Source organism: Engraulis encrasicolus, chromosome 15 (assembly GCF_034702125.1).
Source record: "Engraulis encrasicolus isolate BLACKSEA-1 chromosome 15, IST_EnEncr_1.0, whole genome shotgun sequence".
Lineage (NCBI taxonomy): Eukaryota > Metazoa > Chordata > Actinopteri > Clupeiformes > Engraulidae > Engraulis > Engraulis encrasicolus.
Genome location: NC_085871.1, coordinates 5,354,090 through 5,367,468, shown reverse-complemented (window position 1 = coordinate 5,367,468; position 13,379 = coordinate 5,354,090). Strand labels below are relative to the sequence as shown.

Genomic DNA, 13,379 nt, shown 5'->3' with positions numbered 1-13,379 from the left:
CAAGTACAGAGTGTTGGGTCAATAAAGAGTACAGCAGTATGCAAGTAATGTAGAACTGACAGAGAGCACGGCAGTAATATATAGCAAGTAAGTGCCCAGGATTAGGGATGAGTAGAGTTAGTTGGATCCAAAATGATGATTTCTGTATGAAATGACATCTATCTATACATGTAGTCTGTATATTTGTGTCTTTGTCATCTCCATATTCTTCTGATTGGCTCCATAATTTTCTTTCTGCTTTTTAAAAATAATTCAGTATTTCAATCCTAGAGGCAGGAAATAGAAAAATGGTGTGGATGACACCCAGAATCTGGTCCTTCATGTATTTACTGTTTATATAAATCAACTAACGTGGACATGGCGGAGAAATGAATCACATTTTTTTTTTCACATGTTCCACCACAGATCTCCAGGACCCCACACTACCACACACAACCAGCAGTGATGTCTCCAAGATCCCATGGTCTGACCAGGAGACCCTGAACCTGATGGACATCTGGGGCCAAGGCAGCATCCAGAGGAGCCTGAAGGACTGCGTCCACAACAGACACATCTTCAACGTCATCTCCAAGAAGATGCTGGAGCGCGGTCACATGAGAACAGCGGAGCAGTGCCACACCCGAATCAAGAGGCTGAAAATGAGCTTCAAGCAGTGCCATGAAAGCAAGTACGTAGCACTGTTAATATAGTTAGATCAGAGATCTTATGGACAGAGATACGCCATTCTAGTTCATTTCTGGTATCCATCTTATGTCGGGTGAACGCTCCTTTAGGAGACCTTCGGTTAGGAGACCCTCCTGAGTCCTGAGATTGAGAATAAATGAAGTCCCCTTAGCGCTGTAGATGGCGCTGGCGCACTTCTTGTGCAAACACCTCAACAATAGAAGAAGAAGGAGGGGACAACGCCCCCTTAGGAGACCCAACTTGAGCACACTCTTTTGCATTGGGTGGGCGTGTTTTGAATCGTCTTTATTACTCCACCCTCTTTGGTTAGATTTCAGGAAGTGTGTCTGTGTTTTTTTTATGTGGATGCAGTTTTTAGTGTATGACCAGAGATTAGAATGAAATGAATGAATGAGATATAAAATTAAAGGATGGCAGTATTTGTATAACGCAATTCAATCAAGGCATGCAGCTCAATGTACTTAACAGATAGATTTAACAACATCAACAAAAAGTTAAAAATGATATAAAAAGACAACTACTTCTTTTAAATAGTGTCAAAGGCGGAGAGAGACTGGAGTGCAAATTCTACGCCCAGCTGGAGAAGATCCTGGTTGCCGAGGGAACGCCAACCCCGTCTGAGGTCACCTGTGACGTTCAAGAGGTTGTCGTGGGTGACCAACCACCAGCAAGGGACCAGCCAATAAGAGATGCAAAAAGCCAGGAGGAGAACGAACTGAAGTTCCTTGGCCACACCTGCCTGGAAGGTACAGCTGGCATGAGGTTTAAATTATATGGCAAGAAATTATCAATTTACTAGAAGGTATAAAATATCCCTTTATTACAGAATATTACATTACACCACATTACACTTAACTGACACAAGCAATGTTCAGATATTACAGAGTATTGGTTACAGTCCGTGGAGCAGTGTGGGGTTAGGTACAGTACCTTGCTCAAGGGTACTTCAGCCACGGAGATACGAAGGGATTGGTAAGGGTGGGGATTGAACCTGCAATCCTAAAACCTAATACCATCCAAGATCCAGGATTCCAGGGTGATCTTGTTTTAATTTAATAAAGTTTATTTTTGGAGTGTATGTTAGTGTGCAGACCTACCTTCTTAAACTGTCTGACACTATTGTCTGACACCTGCAAAAAGTGCTTTGTCCATGTTTTTGGATGTATGTATGTGCGCACCCCACCCAAAACGACTTTCTGGTAACAGCAAACCCGTAACAACACCCATCATGTCTGACCATACTCTATTAAAAGGTACAAAAAACATCCCGTGGATGGACCATGAAACTCAGACGCTGATTGAGGTGTGGGGCGAGGACCGTACCCAGCAGGAGCTGAGGGGTATCCACCGCAACGGGCACATCTTCTCCATGATATCCAGGAAGATGGCCACCTTCGGGTACGTCAGGACGGCCGAACAGTGCCAGTCCAGGGTGAAGCGGCTCAAGCTGAGTTTCCGACAGTGCTATGAGAACAACCAGTAAGTAGCCTGTGTGTGTGCGTGTGCGTGCTTGTGCGTGTGTGTGGGTCTGTGTATGTGTGCGTAATGCGTGTGTGTGTGTGTGTGTGTGTGTGTGTGTGTGTGTGTGTGTGTGTGTGTGTGTGTAAGGGATGTGTATGTGTATGTATTTGATTTTGGTGAGTGTAGCATGCATTTGTTTTCGTGAGAGATTGTTTGTTACTGTAAGACTTTGGCGTTAAGGCTGGTACCAAGAAACCCACAAACCTAACACTCCTGAACTGAACTGAGCTGAACTTAATTAAGACTTAATTAAGACAGTAACTGTTATGTTCTTGGTGCCTAACACTCCAGGTGAATACAGACTGTACTGTACATAGCTGAATGTGAATGTACCAAATTACACTATCTAAACTGAACTTACCTGAACTGAAGTACAGTAAGAATGCACTGTCATGTGTTTAATTCTGCACTGTGGTGTTGTTTGTGTCCAGCACTCCAGGCAAAGAGAGGGTAGAGTGCAAGTTCTATGAGCAGTTGGAGAGACTGCTGCTGAATGAGACACCCTCCGATGCAGAAGGCACCAGCAGCACAGACCCAGACGCAGAGGGCAAAGACTTGGGAGAGACAGACAATGACTTTCCTGGGTACTCCTACCAGGAGATGGGTTAGTATTAGAGCATGACACAGGAGTGGATTTTCACTCCCGTCCCATCCCAGTCCCAGAAAAAAAATCCCATCCCGTCCCATCCCAGGCTGGAGTAAAAAAAGGAAATCCCATCCCGTCCCACTCCTGTAAGAATGTCTCCAATCCTGCCCACTCACACTCAAAATCATTCATTTCCGTTCATTTTTATTCCTGCTCTTGCCATCTCCCATTCGTCTTTATTCCCACTCCTGCCCGCTCCCGTTCATCTTTAAAATTTTGACTCCCATCCCACAGGACCCACAGGAATTCCCGAAAAATGTCATGCTCTAGTTAGTATTGAATTTTTCTTACATTGTAGTCTCTGATTGATTGACGTTTTTTAATCATTTGTAAGGGGCAAGAAATGCTTGTCTTGCATTGTTAGGTACATGTCGGCCGGGGCTCATCTACGTGTAGTTAGTCAGTTAAATACACATGATGCTGGCGTTTCCTGGAGTTAAATAGCTTGACTGTTTTGATTTGTGATTCCGTCCTCAGAAGCAGACAGACAGACAGACAGACAGACAGACAGACAGACAGACAGACAGACAGACAGACAGACAGACAGACAGACAGATAGATAGATAGATAGATAGATAGATAGATAGATAGATAGATAGATAGATAGATAGATAGATAGATAGATAGATAGATAGATAGACAGACAGATAGATAGATAGCCATCTATCTTACCATGTGTGTGTTTCCCTCAGAGGCATCCTTCAGTGGGACAGACGAGCGTAAGAAGGTGGCGTGGTCGGACAGCGAGACGTTGTCTCTGCTGGAGCTGTGGGGGGACGAGAAGGTCCAGAGGAGCCTCCAGCGCTGCCCCCACAATAGCCACATCTACACCCAGATATCGGAGCAGCTCCACGGCCGCGGCTACTCGCGCACGGCCGAGCAGTGCCACACACGCATCAAGCGCCTCAAGCTCAGCTATCGGCAGTGTCGGGAGAGCATGAGGTGAGGGGTGGTATTCGTTTTATTTTATGCCTATTTGAAGTGTGAGGAAGATCCGGCACACTGTCTATTCCACCAGCAAGAAATTTTAATACAACTTTTCAGGTCATCTGACCTTCTTCAGGTCCCTCACTGGGGTAATATCCTATCCAACTACTGAGGTGTGGAAAAACACAATTTTCCACCATATTTATAATAATAATAATAATAATAATAACTTGGTTTTATATAGCGCCTTTCAAGGAACCCAAGGTCGCTTTACATTGGCCTCTGTGAATAGATGGGATTTAAGGTGCTTCTTGAACGTAGCCAGTGTGGGGGCCTGGCGTATGTTGGGAGGTAGACTGTTCCAGAGCGTGTTGGCAGCAACACAGAAGGCTTTTTATGCTTATTATAAGATGTTTGCAAAGTTCTAAAGCGTGACTTTATTTTATGTTTACAATTACCAGGGGTCAGTTCACCCGAGGATTGAAAGGGTGATAGGAATAGGAATAGGTAGAAGCTTATGATAGAGGCGGACATGCCAAGTCTATTGTCAAGCGATGTGAAACAATCAATGTGAAACTCCATGTGGCATTAATGGCAGTGTTGCCAGAGCCCAACTCTAACGTATGACCATTTTGAACCCAACTGATTTCTTAGTGAAGCATGCCATTACTAGTTGTGTGTTCCATCCTCTGTGAAGTTCCTGGCATAACTTCCCACTGAAGTCATAGCTAATTGGTGTTCTACCACATGATAACGGTTCTTCATCATGTGTTTCAGTTCACCTGAGGCTGAACCTGTGGAGTTCAAGTTCTATGATCTGATGGAGGACATCTTGAACAAGTACCCTCCCTGCAGGAAGGCATCTACCAACAACGCCATCCATGATTCCTTTCCAGAGAAAGGTAGTGCCATTTTACTCATAGTAGCACGACTTTTGTGGGTCTACATTTTGCACACTGTGATGTGTGGTGATGTGTTGGTATATGACTCAATAATGATTTAGTAGTAGCACACATCAGGGTAATGCAGATAATGCCGCAATTGTATGTATTAAATGTTAACCATATTCATTTCAGTACATTCTTTTCTCACAGGTGGATAATAATGATAAAAAACTAACCTGTTGTCAACCCCGTTTTCAACATTCACCTCTCTGCAGTCTGTGCAAAAAATCTTTGTTATCTTCCTAACACATCTCAACAACATTAAGGGATACAGTGCCCTCCATAATTATTGGCACCCCTGGTTGAGATGTGTTAAAAGCCTTAAAATAAATTCAGTGTTTATTGCAGAAGAATACTGTCACACTGAAAATTGTAGGAAAATGTAGCCTTCAACTCAAATGAATTGTAAGAAAATAAAAAAAATCCCTGACTAAAAAATAATTATTTTTCATTAAATCACCTGTTCCACAATTATTGGCACCCTTAACAATTCCCAGGAAATAAATATAATTGAAGCATTTCTGTCATTTCTACAGTAGTTTACAAAGTTTACCAGAGTATGTAGGAACATTTAATTAGTAATTCATCACTTCCTGTTTCCCTGGGGTATAAATATGACGTGACACCGAGGCCATTTCTCTTATCCACTCTTAAACATGGGAAAGACAAAGGAACACAGCATACAAGTGAGGCAGATGTGCGTCGACCTTCACAGGTCAGGCAGAGGCTACAAGAAGATTGCCACTCAACTGCAGCTGCCCATATCCACTGTGAGAGGAATAATTAAGAAGTTAAAAACAACTGGAACAGTGGTAAACAAGCCTGGACGAGGACCCAAGTTTATTTTGCCACCACGCACAGTGAGGAGGATGGTAAGAGAAATCAAAAGATCTCCAAAGCTCACTGTTACAGAATTACACCAAATGGTAGCATCCTGGGGTCACAAAGTCTCCAAATCAACCATCAGGCGCTGTCTACACGCCAACAAGCTGTTTGGGAGGCATGCACGGAGAAAACCTTTCCTCACTCACAATCATAAACGCAAGCGTGTGGAGTTCGCCAAGCGGTATTGGGGCTTCAACTGGGACCGTGTGCTTTGGTCAGATGAGACCAAGATTGAGCTTTTTGGCAACAAACACTCTAAGTGGGTCTGGCGTACCACGAAAGATGCGCATGCTGAAAAGCACCTCATACCCACTGTGAAGTATGGGGGTGGGTCAGTGATGCTGTGGGGCTGTTTCACTTCCAAAGGCCCTGGGAACCTTGTTAGGGTGCATGGCATCATGAATGCTTTGAAATACCAGGACATTTTAAATCAAAATCTGTTGCCCTCTGCCCGAAAGCTGAAGCTGGGTCGTCACTGGGTCTTTCAGCAAGACAATGACCCTAAACATATGGCCAAATCTACACAGAAATGGTTCACCAGACACAAAATCAAGCTCCTCCCATGGGCATCTCAGTCCCCTGACCTCAACCCCATTGAGAACCTGTGGGGTGAGCTGAAGAGGAGAGTACAGAGGAGAGGACCCAGGTCTCTGGATGATTTAGAGAGATTCTGCAAAGAGGAATGGCTGAAGATCCCTCTTTCTGTCTTTTCCCATCTTGTGAAACATTATAGGAGAAGATTAGGTGCTGTTTTGTTGGCAAAAGGGGGTTGTACAAAATATTAACACCAGGGGTGCTAATAATTGTGACACACATTATTTGATGTCAAATAATTATTTCTTTATGTGGGATTTTTTCCCCACTGAATAAATGCACTTGTATTGAAGGTTGGATTTTTCTCTTTTTTTCCATTAAGGTCCCATATTATTTAGAAAAAAAATAAAATAATTGGAAGCTAAAAAACACATCTCAACCAGGGGTGCCAATAATTATGGAGGGCACTGTATGTGCAGGGCCAGTAGTAAACATTTGAAAGGAGAAATTCAGCATGTTACAACCAAGAGGCATCTCCATTACCAATGACAGAGGTAACGAACAAAGGCCTTCAGTTGTGTGCCGTGTTCCTGCAGATGGATACGTGCTCTGCAGCCCAACGCCCATGGACAAGTCCTCTCCATCTGGGACCTGGTCCGAGCCGGAGACCCTGGCTCTGATCGACATCTGGGCCCAGGATGAGGTGCAGCGGGGCCTGAAGGACGTGCTCCACAGCGGTACCGTGTTCTCCGACGTATCCCAGAGGCTGCTGAACCTCGGCTACTCCAAGAGCCCGGAGCAGTGCCGCTGGAAATTCAAGACCCTTCGTCAGGACTTTCGCCAGTGCCACGAACGGAGGAAGTCAGTCATTGATATTTATTCTACTTTTTAAATTTTTTTTATGTGAATGGACACGATTTACTAGAGTTCCTTGGCATTTTTCTTTTTTTCACAGGCTGTAAACAATGTTTAGTCACGTGTCTCCATCAACAGTTTACAACGCTCTTCTTTCAGGCATGGCGGTAAACCAGTGCTCTGCAGATACTACAGATTCCTGGAGCCCATTTTGGGCCATGTTAACCTTTCAAGTGACTCTGGAGACCTGAGCCATGACGGGTCTATAGACACCCCAGCTGACTCGGATCAAGACACAGGTATGGAACCTTACATTCTGACATGTTACGTATATACTAGCATGCAGTGTGTCAAACTGACATGTAATTCTGGCATGAAGTGTGTGTGTGTCTTACAGCTTTAAAAAAAAACTTTAATAAAAATGGGCTTGATCAGTATACAGTAGATCAGTGCTTCTCAATCTTTTTTGAACAAATGCCCCTTTGTCCTCATCAAAAGCCTCCCATCATCCCCTTGACCTCATCTATTTCAAACCAACCAAAGACTATGTCTGTGTTACTCTGGTCTTCTCTCGTTAGTTTCAATAATATATATTTAATTCTGTTCAGAGTCCCAGCAAGCAGCCAGGAAGAGGAGGGCCATGGGGGAGTCCAGTCCCAAGGTGCCCTGGTCGGATCGGGAGACGCGGGCGCTGCTGGGCATCTGGGGGGAGGACCGCGTGCAGTGCAGCCTGCGTGGCTGCCTGAAGAACAGGCACATCTTCAGGCACATCTCCAGGAGGCTGAGGACCCAGGGCTTCACGAGGACGGCACAGCAGTGCCAGACACGCGTCAAGCGGCTCAAGGCCCGCTTCTTCCACGATAAGTAAGTGAGTGAAGTGCTGGTTATAAGTATGCAGATATAATTAAATGCGGATATTTTTTATCCGTTTACGTGTAAACACGACATGTGGTTAAAAATAACAACTCTACTGTGACAGGTGCGTTTTAGCCCCCTACATTTTTAACCAAAGTTTTAAAATGCACATTTTAAAACTCTGTTTACATATAGACGAAAGGCCACTTGTAAACAGCATCTGAGTCACAGGGGTTTACAGTTTTATGGTTGTGAAGTTCTGTGAAGTTTATGGACGTTTATGGACAGGTTTTACTATTGCCAAGTTCAGGCTGACGGAGAACTGTGCCGGTTCCCGTTCCCGCACCTAATCTTGAACTGGCTGCCGTGTTCATGCTTCAAGTCTGAGCATTTGGGAACAGGAAATTTGGTTTGCGATACGAACCGGAAAATACTTTTTTCCTCCTCGAACCATGACGAAATCATGGAGGTCAACAGGTTCATCCGGTCACATACAGAAAAGTTCAGAGCCCGGTTCTGCCACAAAAGACTCAATAGACAAAATGCAATGAAGGTTATTTATTAATAGCATGGGAAGCCAATAATTATCTTTGGCCCATGCCACCAGCCTGCTTAGGAAAGTTGGTGGGCACCAGCGTCTGCGTACTCTAGGTAGCAAAGAGCTGAAACAGATAGGATTTTTAAATGAAAGCACAGACATCCTATTGGCTGCAGGTATAGGATGTGGAGTGATGTGGCAGGGGAACCCCAAACCGAGACCAGTGATTGGATAATTAAAGCAATGACGAGAGTTAGGTACTGTCTCACCTTTCTGGCAGAACTTAATGCCATACCTTACATTTCTGAACTTAACTGGTGCAGGAACGGGCATTGGCACCATTCTGTTAATCCTGAAAATAGTATCTGAGAAGTGAGTGAGTCAGAAACTGGGGTTTGGAGTTCTGGTATAACAGTACATTGACCTGTAAATTTGGTTTAATTGTTTGGAGTTGGGAGGTTTAAAGGTCTACTGTGTAGAATGGTGGCCAGAGTAGGAATTGCAACTACGCTGCTCATTGAAACTGTGCTGCTGCCTATTAAATTATCTTTTCATGAAATAAACTAATGTTTACTAGTGTGACTAAAATACAGTAAGGTTTGCAGCTAAGAATGTCCATTTCTGGAAATGTGTGTGATAAACAGGGAGGACTGTAAGTTCTATGGACAGCTGGAGCAAATATTCCTGAAGGAGATCTCCAGCAGCAGTTTGTCCGAGGAGACCCTGGACATGCCAGGAGAACGAGAACAGGAGAACTCAGAACCAGGTTGCACAAGTATTACATTTATGTCTTTTTTAATTAAAATGTATTTACTGGGGGGGGGGCAATGCTAATACATTGGGGCAATGGTAATTGTACGTTACAAAACGTCCGAGCCTTTATCTTCACACACACATCTCCATTTCCACAATCACGACTGTCCCCCTCTCAAACCGCTCCTCAACCTAATGTTCCTCTACTTCACAAAACATTCTAGACTCACTTAAAGTAACACTGCCCCATTTTTATCTCTGAGATAAAACTTTATTTAACTGAAGGACAGATGGAAAATGTCCAAAACTAGGACATCATCGCTTTAATGTCAGAATTACCTTTTGTTCTCACACCTGTCCCCCAGAGTCTCCAGCTGCTGGTCCCCCTGCTCCCGCCCCTTCTGGTCCTGATCTTCCCGCCACTCCTGCCCCTCCTGCTCCTCCTGCCCCTCCTTGGGCCCCCGAGTGCCCCAAGCTGCCGTGGACGGACAGCGAGACCCAGGCCCTGATTGACATCTGGGGCAGCGACGGCGTGCAGAGCAGCCTGAGCGGCTGCGTGAAGAACAAGCACATTTTCACCCAGATCTCCCGTGCCATGGCGGAGCGGGGCTACGCACGCACAGCCGAGCAGTGCCAGTCCAGGGTGAAGAGGCTGAAGACCAGCTATCGTCAGTGCGCCGTGGGGCTGAGGTCAGGGGGAGACTGTGGGCAGGCACTGATGGGCAACCTGGATTCAATAGTTTACAGTCCAGTGCCACATAGTATTCCAAATGACTTTGTTTTACATGTCCAATTCAGCCAGGTGATTGGCTGGTTGAATGACCATCTGATGGAATTAGATCTGCTGGATCTTGATCTCTGTGAAGGGAGCTTAGCATGCATGTTTTGTCTTTTTCTTGTTTTGTCCTGTTTTGTCAAGTCTTGTCTAATGTCTGTGAGAATGACTGAAGCCACGCCAAAGACAATTTTCTGTTTCATATGTAATAGACAAAGTCTTATCTTATCTCTTATCTTATCTTATCTTATCTTATCTTATCTTATCTTATCTTATCTTATCTTATCTTATCTTATCTTATTCTACAACACAGACTGCCTTGCCAAACCTTAACCTGCCTGTTACATGGCTACCCTTATTTAATTATTCATCATAATTATGGCAATGTATTGATTCAATGAAAAGTTTAATGATTGGGGAATTAAAATGATTTTTTTCGACACAAAATAGTTGGTTGACCATTCCAGAACACAGAGTAAAATTGTGTTGCCATTGGCAGGGTTCTGACAATGAATTCACACGTCTGTTATTCAGAAATATTAGATGTGAACGTCGAGGGGCTCCATTCAAGAGAACGGCACATTCTACAGAATGAAGATGAGCCATTTAATAACTTAAGTGTGCTTAATTGTGTGTCTTTTCTTTGCTGTGATTGCAGGCTTGGAGGAGAATGGATCGAATGTAAATTCTATGATCAGCTGGAGAAGATAATTAAAAATGAACATTCCACAGTAGAATCGAGTTCTAACGATGCTCTAGCCACGGATGCCAAAGAGATGTTTGGAAGGGCTTGTACCTTGGAAACGGCATCTGGTGCTATCGATCTGGAGGCTGTTGAGAAGGCATCCCCTGGACCTGCCCTGGAGCGTACCAGCAAAGGTACCTGTCAACCATTACATTACATTACATTACATTTACTTGACGCTTTTATCCATAGTGATGTACAGGTATGGACAGGGCATTGGTTATAGTCCCTGGAGCAGTATATGGGGTCCTCCGGTGCCTTGCTCAAGAGCACCTCAGCCATAGTCGAAATGTTGTATCAAACAGCTTCCTTGGCGGAGGTCTGCACTGTCTGAGTGCACTTCTAGTTGTGTGAATTATTACACATACACACACACACAAACAGTGTGTATCTCAAAAGACATATTCTAATAAATTCAAATTCTATTATATTGGCTTAAGTTAGTGTTTCTCAATTGAGGCTCTACAGCTACTACTATGCATTGTCGCCAAATATGCAAGGGTACTTGGCCAACAATACTAATTGAGACATATTGTCCTTTTCTCTCTTTTCAGAAGCAGAAAGGCCTGATCTCCCATGCTGCCACACTGAGACAACCAAGGCTCTTCCTGACACTGATGATGACCAAAGCGAGGACAAGGCTGGTGGAGAAGAGGGCCACATGGGTCTGAGACAACCCCGGAGGAGTACAAGGGAACCCCGCGGGAGCAGAATCAATTGGAAACATCAAACAACCCACCTGTGGACATCACCATAAGACTCTCTGCATTGTCATATCAATGTTGTTATGATGCAGTAGAGTGTTTTCTGCAAAGAGTGAATAGGCGGGTCGATGGGTCCATTTCATTGAGAGTAAATAGAACAATCTATGGTCCATCTGCAGTAAGAGGCCATGAAAGAACAAAGCCTCCCCTCTCCCCACACTGCTGAAGTCAGCTACTACTACTGCTAATGTGTTAAGCATCTGCACGGGTGAGGCATAAATGCAATTTGGTTGTGTGCTATGCAGTGAAGTGTCACAATGACAATGGCCATTGTCCCAGGTGGGCTTTTACTTTCGATTTCACTTCAGAGGAATGTGTGGAGCTCAGTGGGATGCCATGTGGAGCTTACCGACTACCGACTTACATTTGGCAAGCAAGTGTTAGTTTAGACGTCTATTGTATATTAGGGACATTACATGATTTCAAATCATCTGGCTATTAGGTTTAACTGCATTCAGGTTGTAGTTGAATTCTAGTACGAGGAAAAAAGTGTCTGTCCCAATCATTCATGGCAGGCATGGTAGTCAAATATGCTGAGGTGGACTTCTCTATGTGTACTTTTCTCTGGAGCTGAAAAGATATTTCACTTTCCATCCAAGTGGTGTTGATCATCTAGTCAAAGTCGAAATGCATTGTCAATGTAAAGTTAAATGTTTTATTTCACTTGATCTTCTACGTCTGTGGGACATTTGGGTATTACTGTGACACCCCCAAGACATTTGACACCCTCGGCGATAACTTTGTCTGCCTATGCCTAGCGCCGGCCCTGGTATGCATGCTGTTAATGTGGGTTTACAAGAATTCTCAGCTTTCTGGTCTGAGTTCATACCCTGTGAAAACCACCAGTGTTGAAGAATTTCATCACTTTAGAGGTGTCAAAAGAAAAGAAAAAGAAACACTGTTTCCTTCCAACACAGTAACCAGTAGACCTGTGTACTTGTCTTACGATGAGCTGACTCTGCACTGGTTGGATGAAATTTGTTGTGGATTCTTATTCGTGTTTAGTGTTTTTCAGTAACAGCACATCAACCTCGGTAGGTACAAAGGAATAAATGGTGTAACAGCTATGTAATATCATGTACTAATGTTGTTCTTACGTTGTGAATTTACTTTTACTTTTGACACACTCTGACTTCTGTAAGATGGTGGTAGTGGTGAATGTAGGCCTATTTGTGTTCTTTAAATTTAAAACCTTGTTCAACGATTGCATAATGTTCAGCGCTAGATGAATTTGGAATAGACTGAAAGACGCTTTTTTGCGTTTTATGTGTGGAATAAACACAAATAACCAACGTGATGTGGAATTCGGGAAGTTACTGTAGTGAGTAGTAACTGTTCTAAATATGAATATTGGTAGATGTGTACATAGATTGTTGTCTTACAGTAGATATGTTGCATCCACAGTTCAGGCTATATAGACAGATGGTAAAACATGATCATACTGAAAGTATGTAGTAATATCATGCATTGCTGCATTAGTGGACATTGAAATGACAGCAGAGTATATCGTCACTGTCAAACCTTGTACCTCCACTTTTAATTCCACTTTAACTTATTAATTTATAAATAACTATTCTGAGTAAATAATCATTTCAACATTAAAGTTGGTTATTATATAATTTGTCGTACTCAGTGAATATACAAACCTCAACTCCGATGAAGTTGGGACGTTTGGTAAACAGTGAATAAAATCAAAATGCTATCATTTTCAAAACATTCAATCTATTCATTAGATGGAGAATAGTGAAAAGACAACATATTAAGTGTTAAAACCGAGAAAAAATATTGTTTTGGGGGACATATGTACTCATTTTTAATTTGATTTAAATACATTAACCGATTGATTAATTTATATAAAAAACAGTGTTAATTCCTATCTTGGACATGATTTCACCAGCTTAAATGGTGGGTGTATTCCTTGTCATGTTTTGCAATATTTTCCTTTCTGTAGTG

General features: G+C 43.3%; 1 protein-coding gene across 1 annotated transcript in view; it reads left to right on the top strand.

Annotated features, from left to right (window-relative positions):
* The window catches only part of zgc:113263 (uncharacterized protein LOC503753 homolog), a gene marked incomplete at its 3' end in the record, with an annotated part of 15,775 nt that extends 5,615 nt beyond the window's left edge, over positions 1–10,160 (top strand). Inside the window, exons 10-20 of the mRNA XM_063218134.1 lie at positions 406–667; positions 1,219–1,430; positions 1,938–2,163; positions 2,637–2,809; positions 3,544–3,793; positions 4,556–4,680; positions 6,738–7,002; positions 7,156–7,295; positions 7,605–7,860; positions 9,034–9,164; positions 9,508–10,160. Of these exons, the coding sequence (XP_063074204.1) occupies positions 406–667; positions 1,219–1,430; positions 1,938–2,163; positions 2,637–2,809; positions 3,544–3,793; positions 4,556–4,680; positions 6,738–7,002; positions 7,156–7,295; positions 7,605–7,860; positions 9,034–9,164; positions 9,508–10,160 (2,693 nt within the window). The remainder of the gene's footprint in view (positions 1–405; positions 668–1,218; positions 1,431–1,937; positions 2,164–2,636; positions 2,810–3,543; positions 3,794–4,555; positions 4,681–6,737; positions 7,003–7,155; positions 7,296–7,604; positions 7,861–9,033; positions 9,165–9,507) is intronic.
* Positions 10,161–13,379: the final 3,219 nt, after the last annotated feature.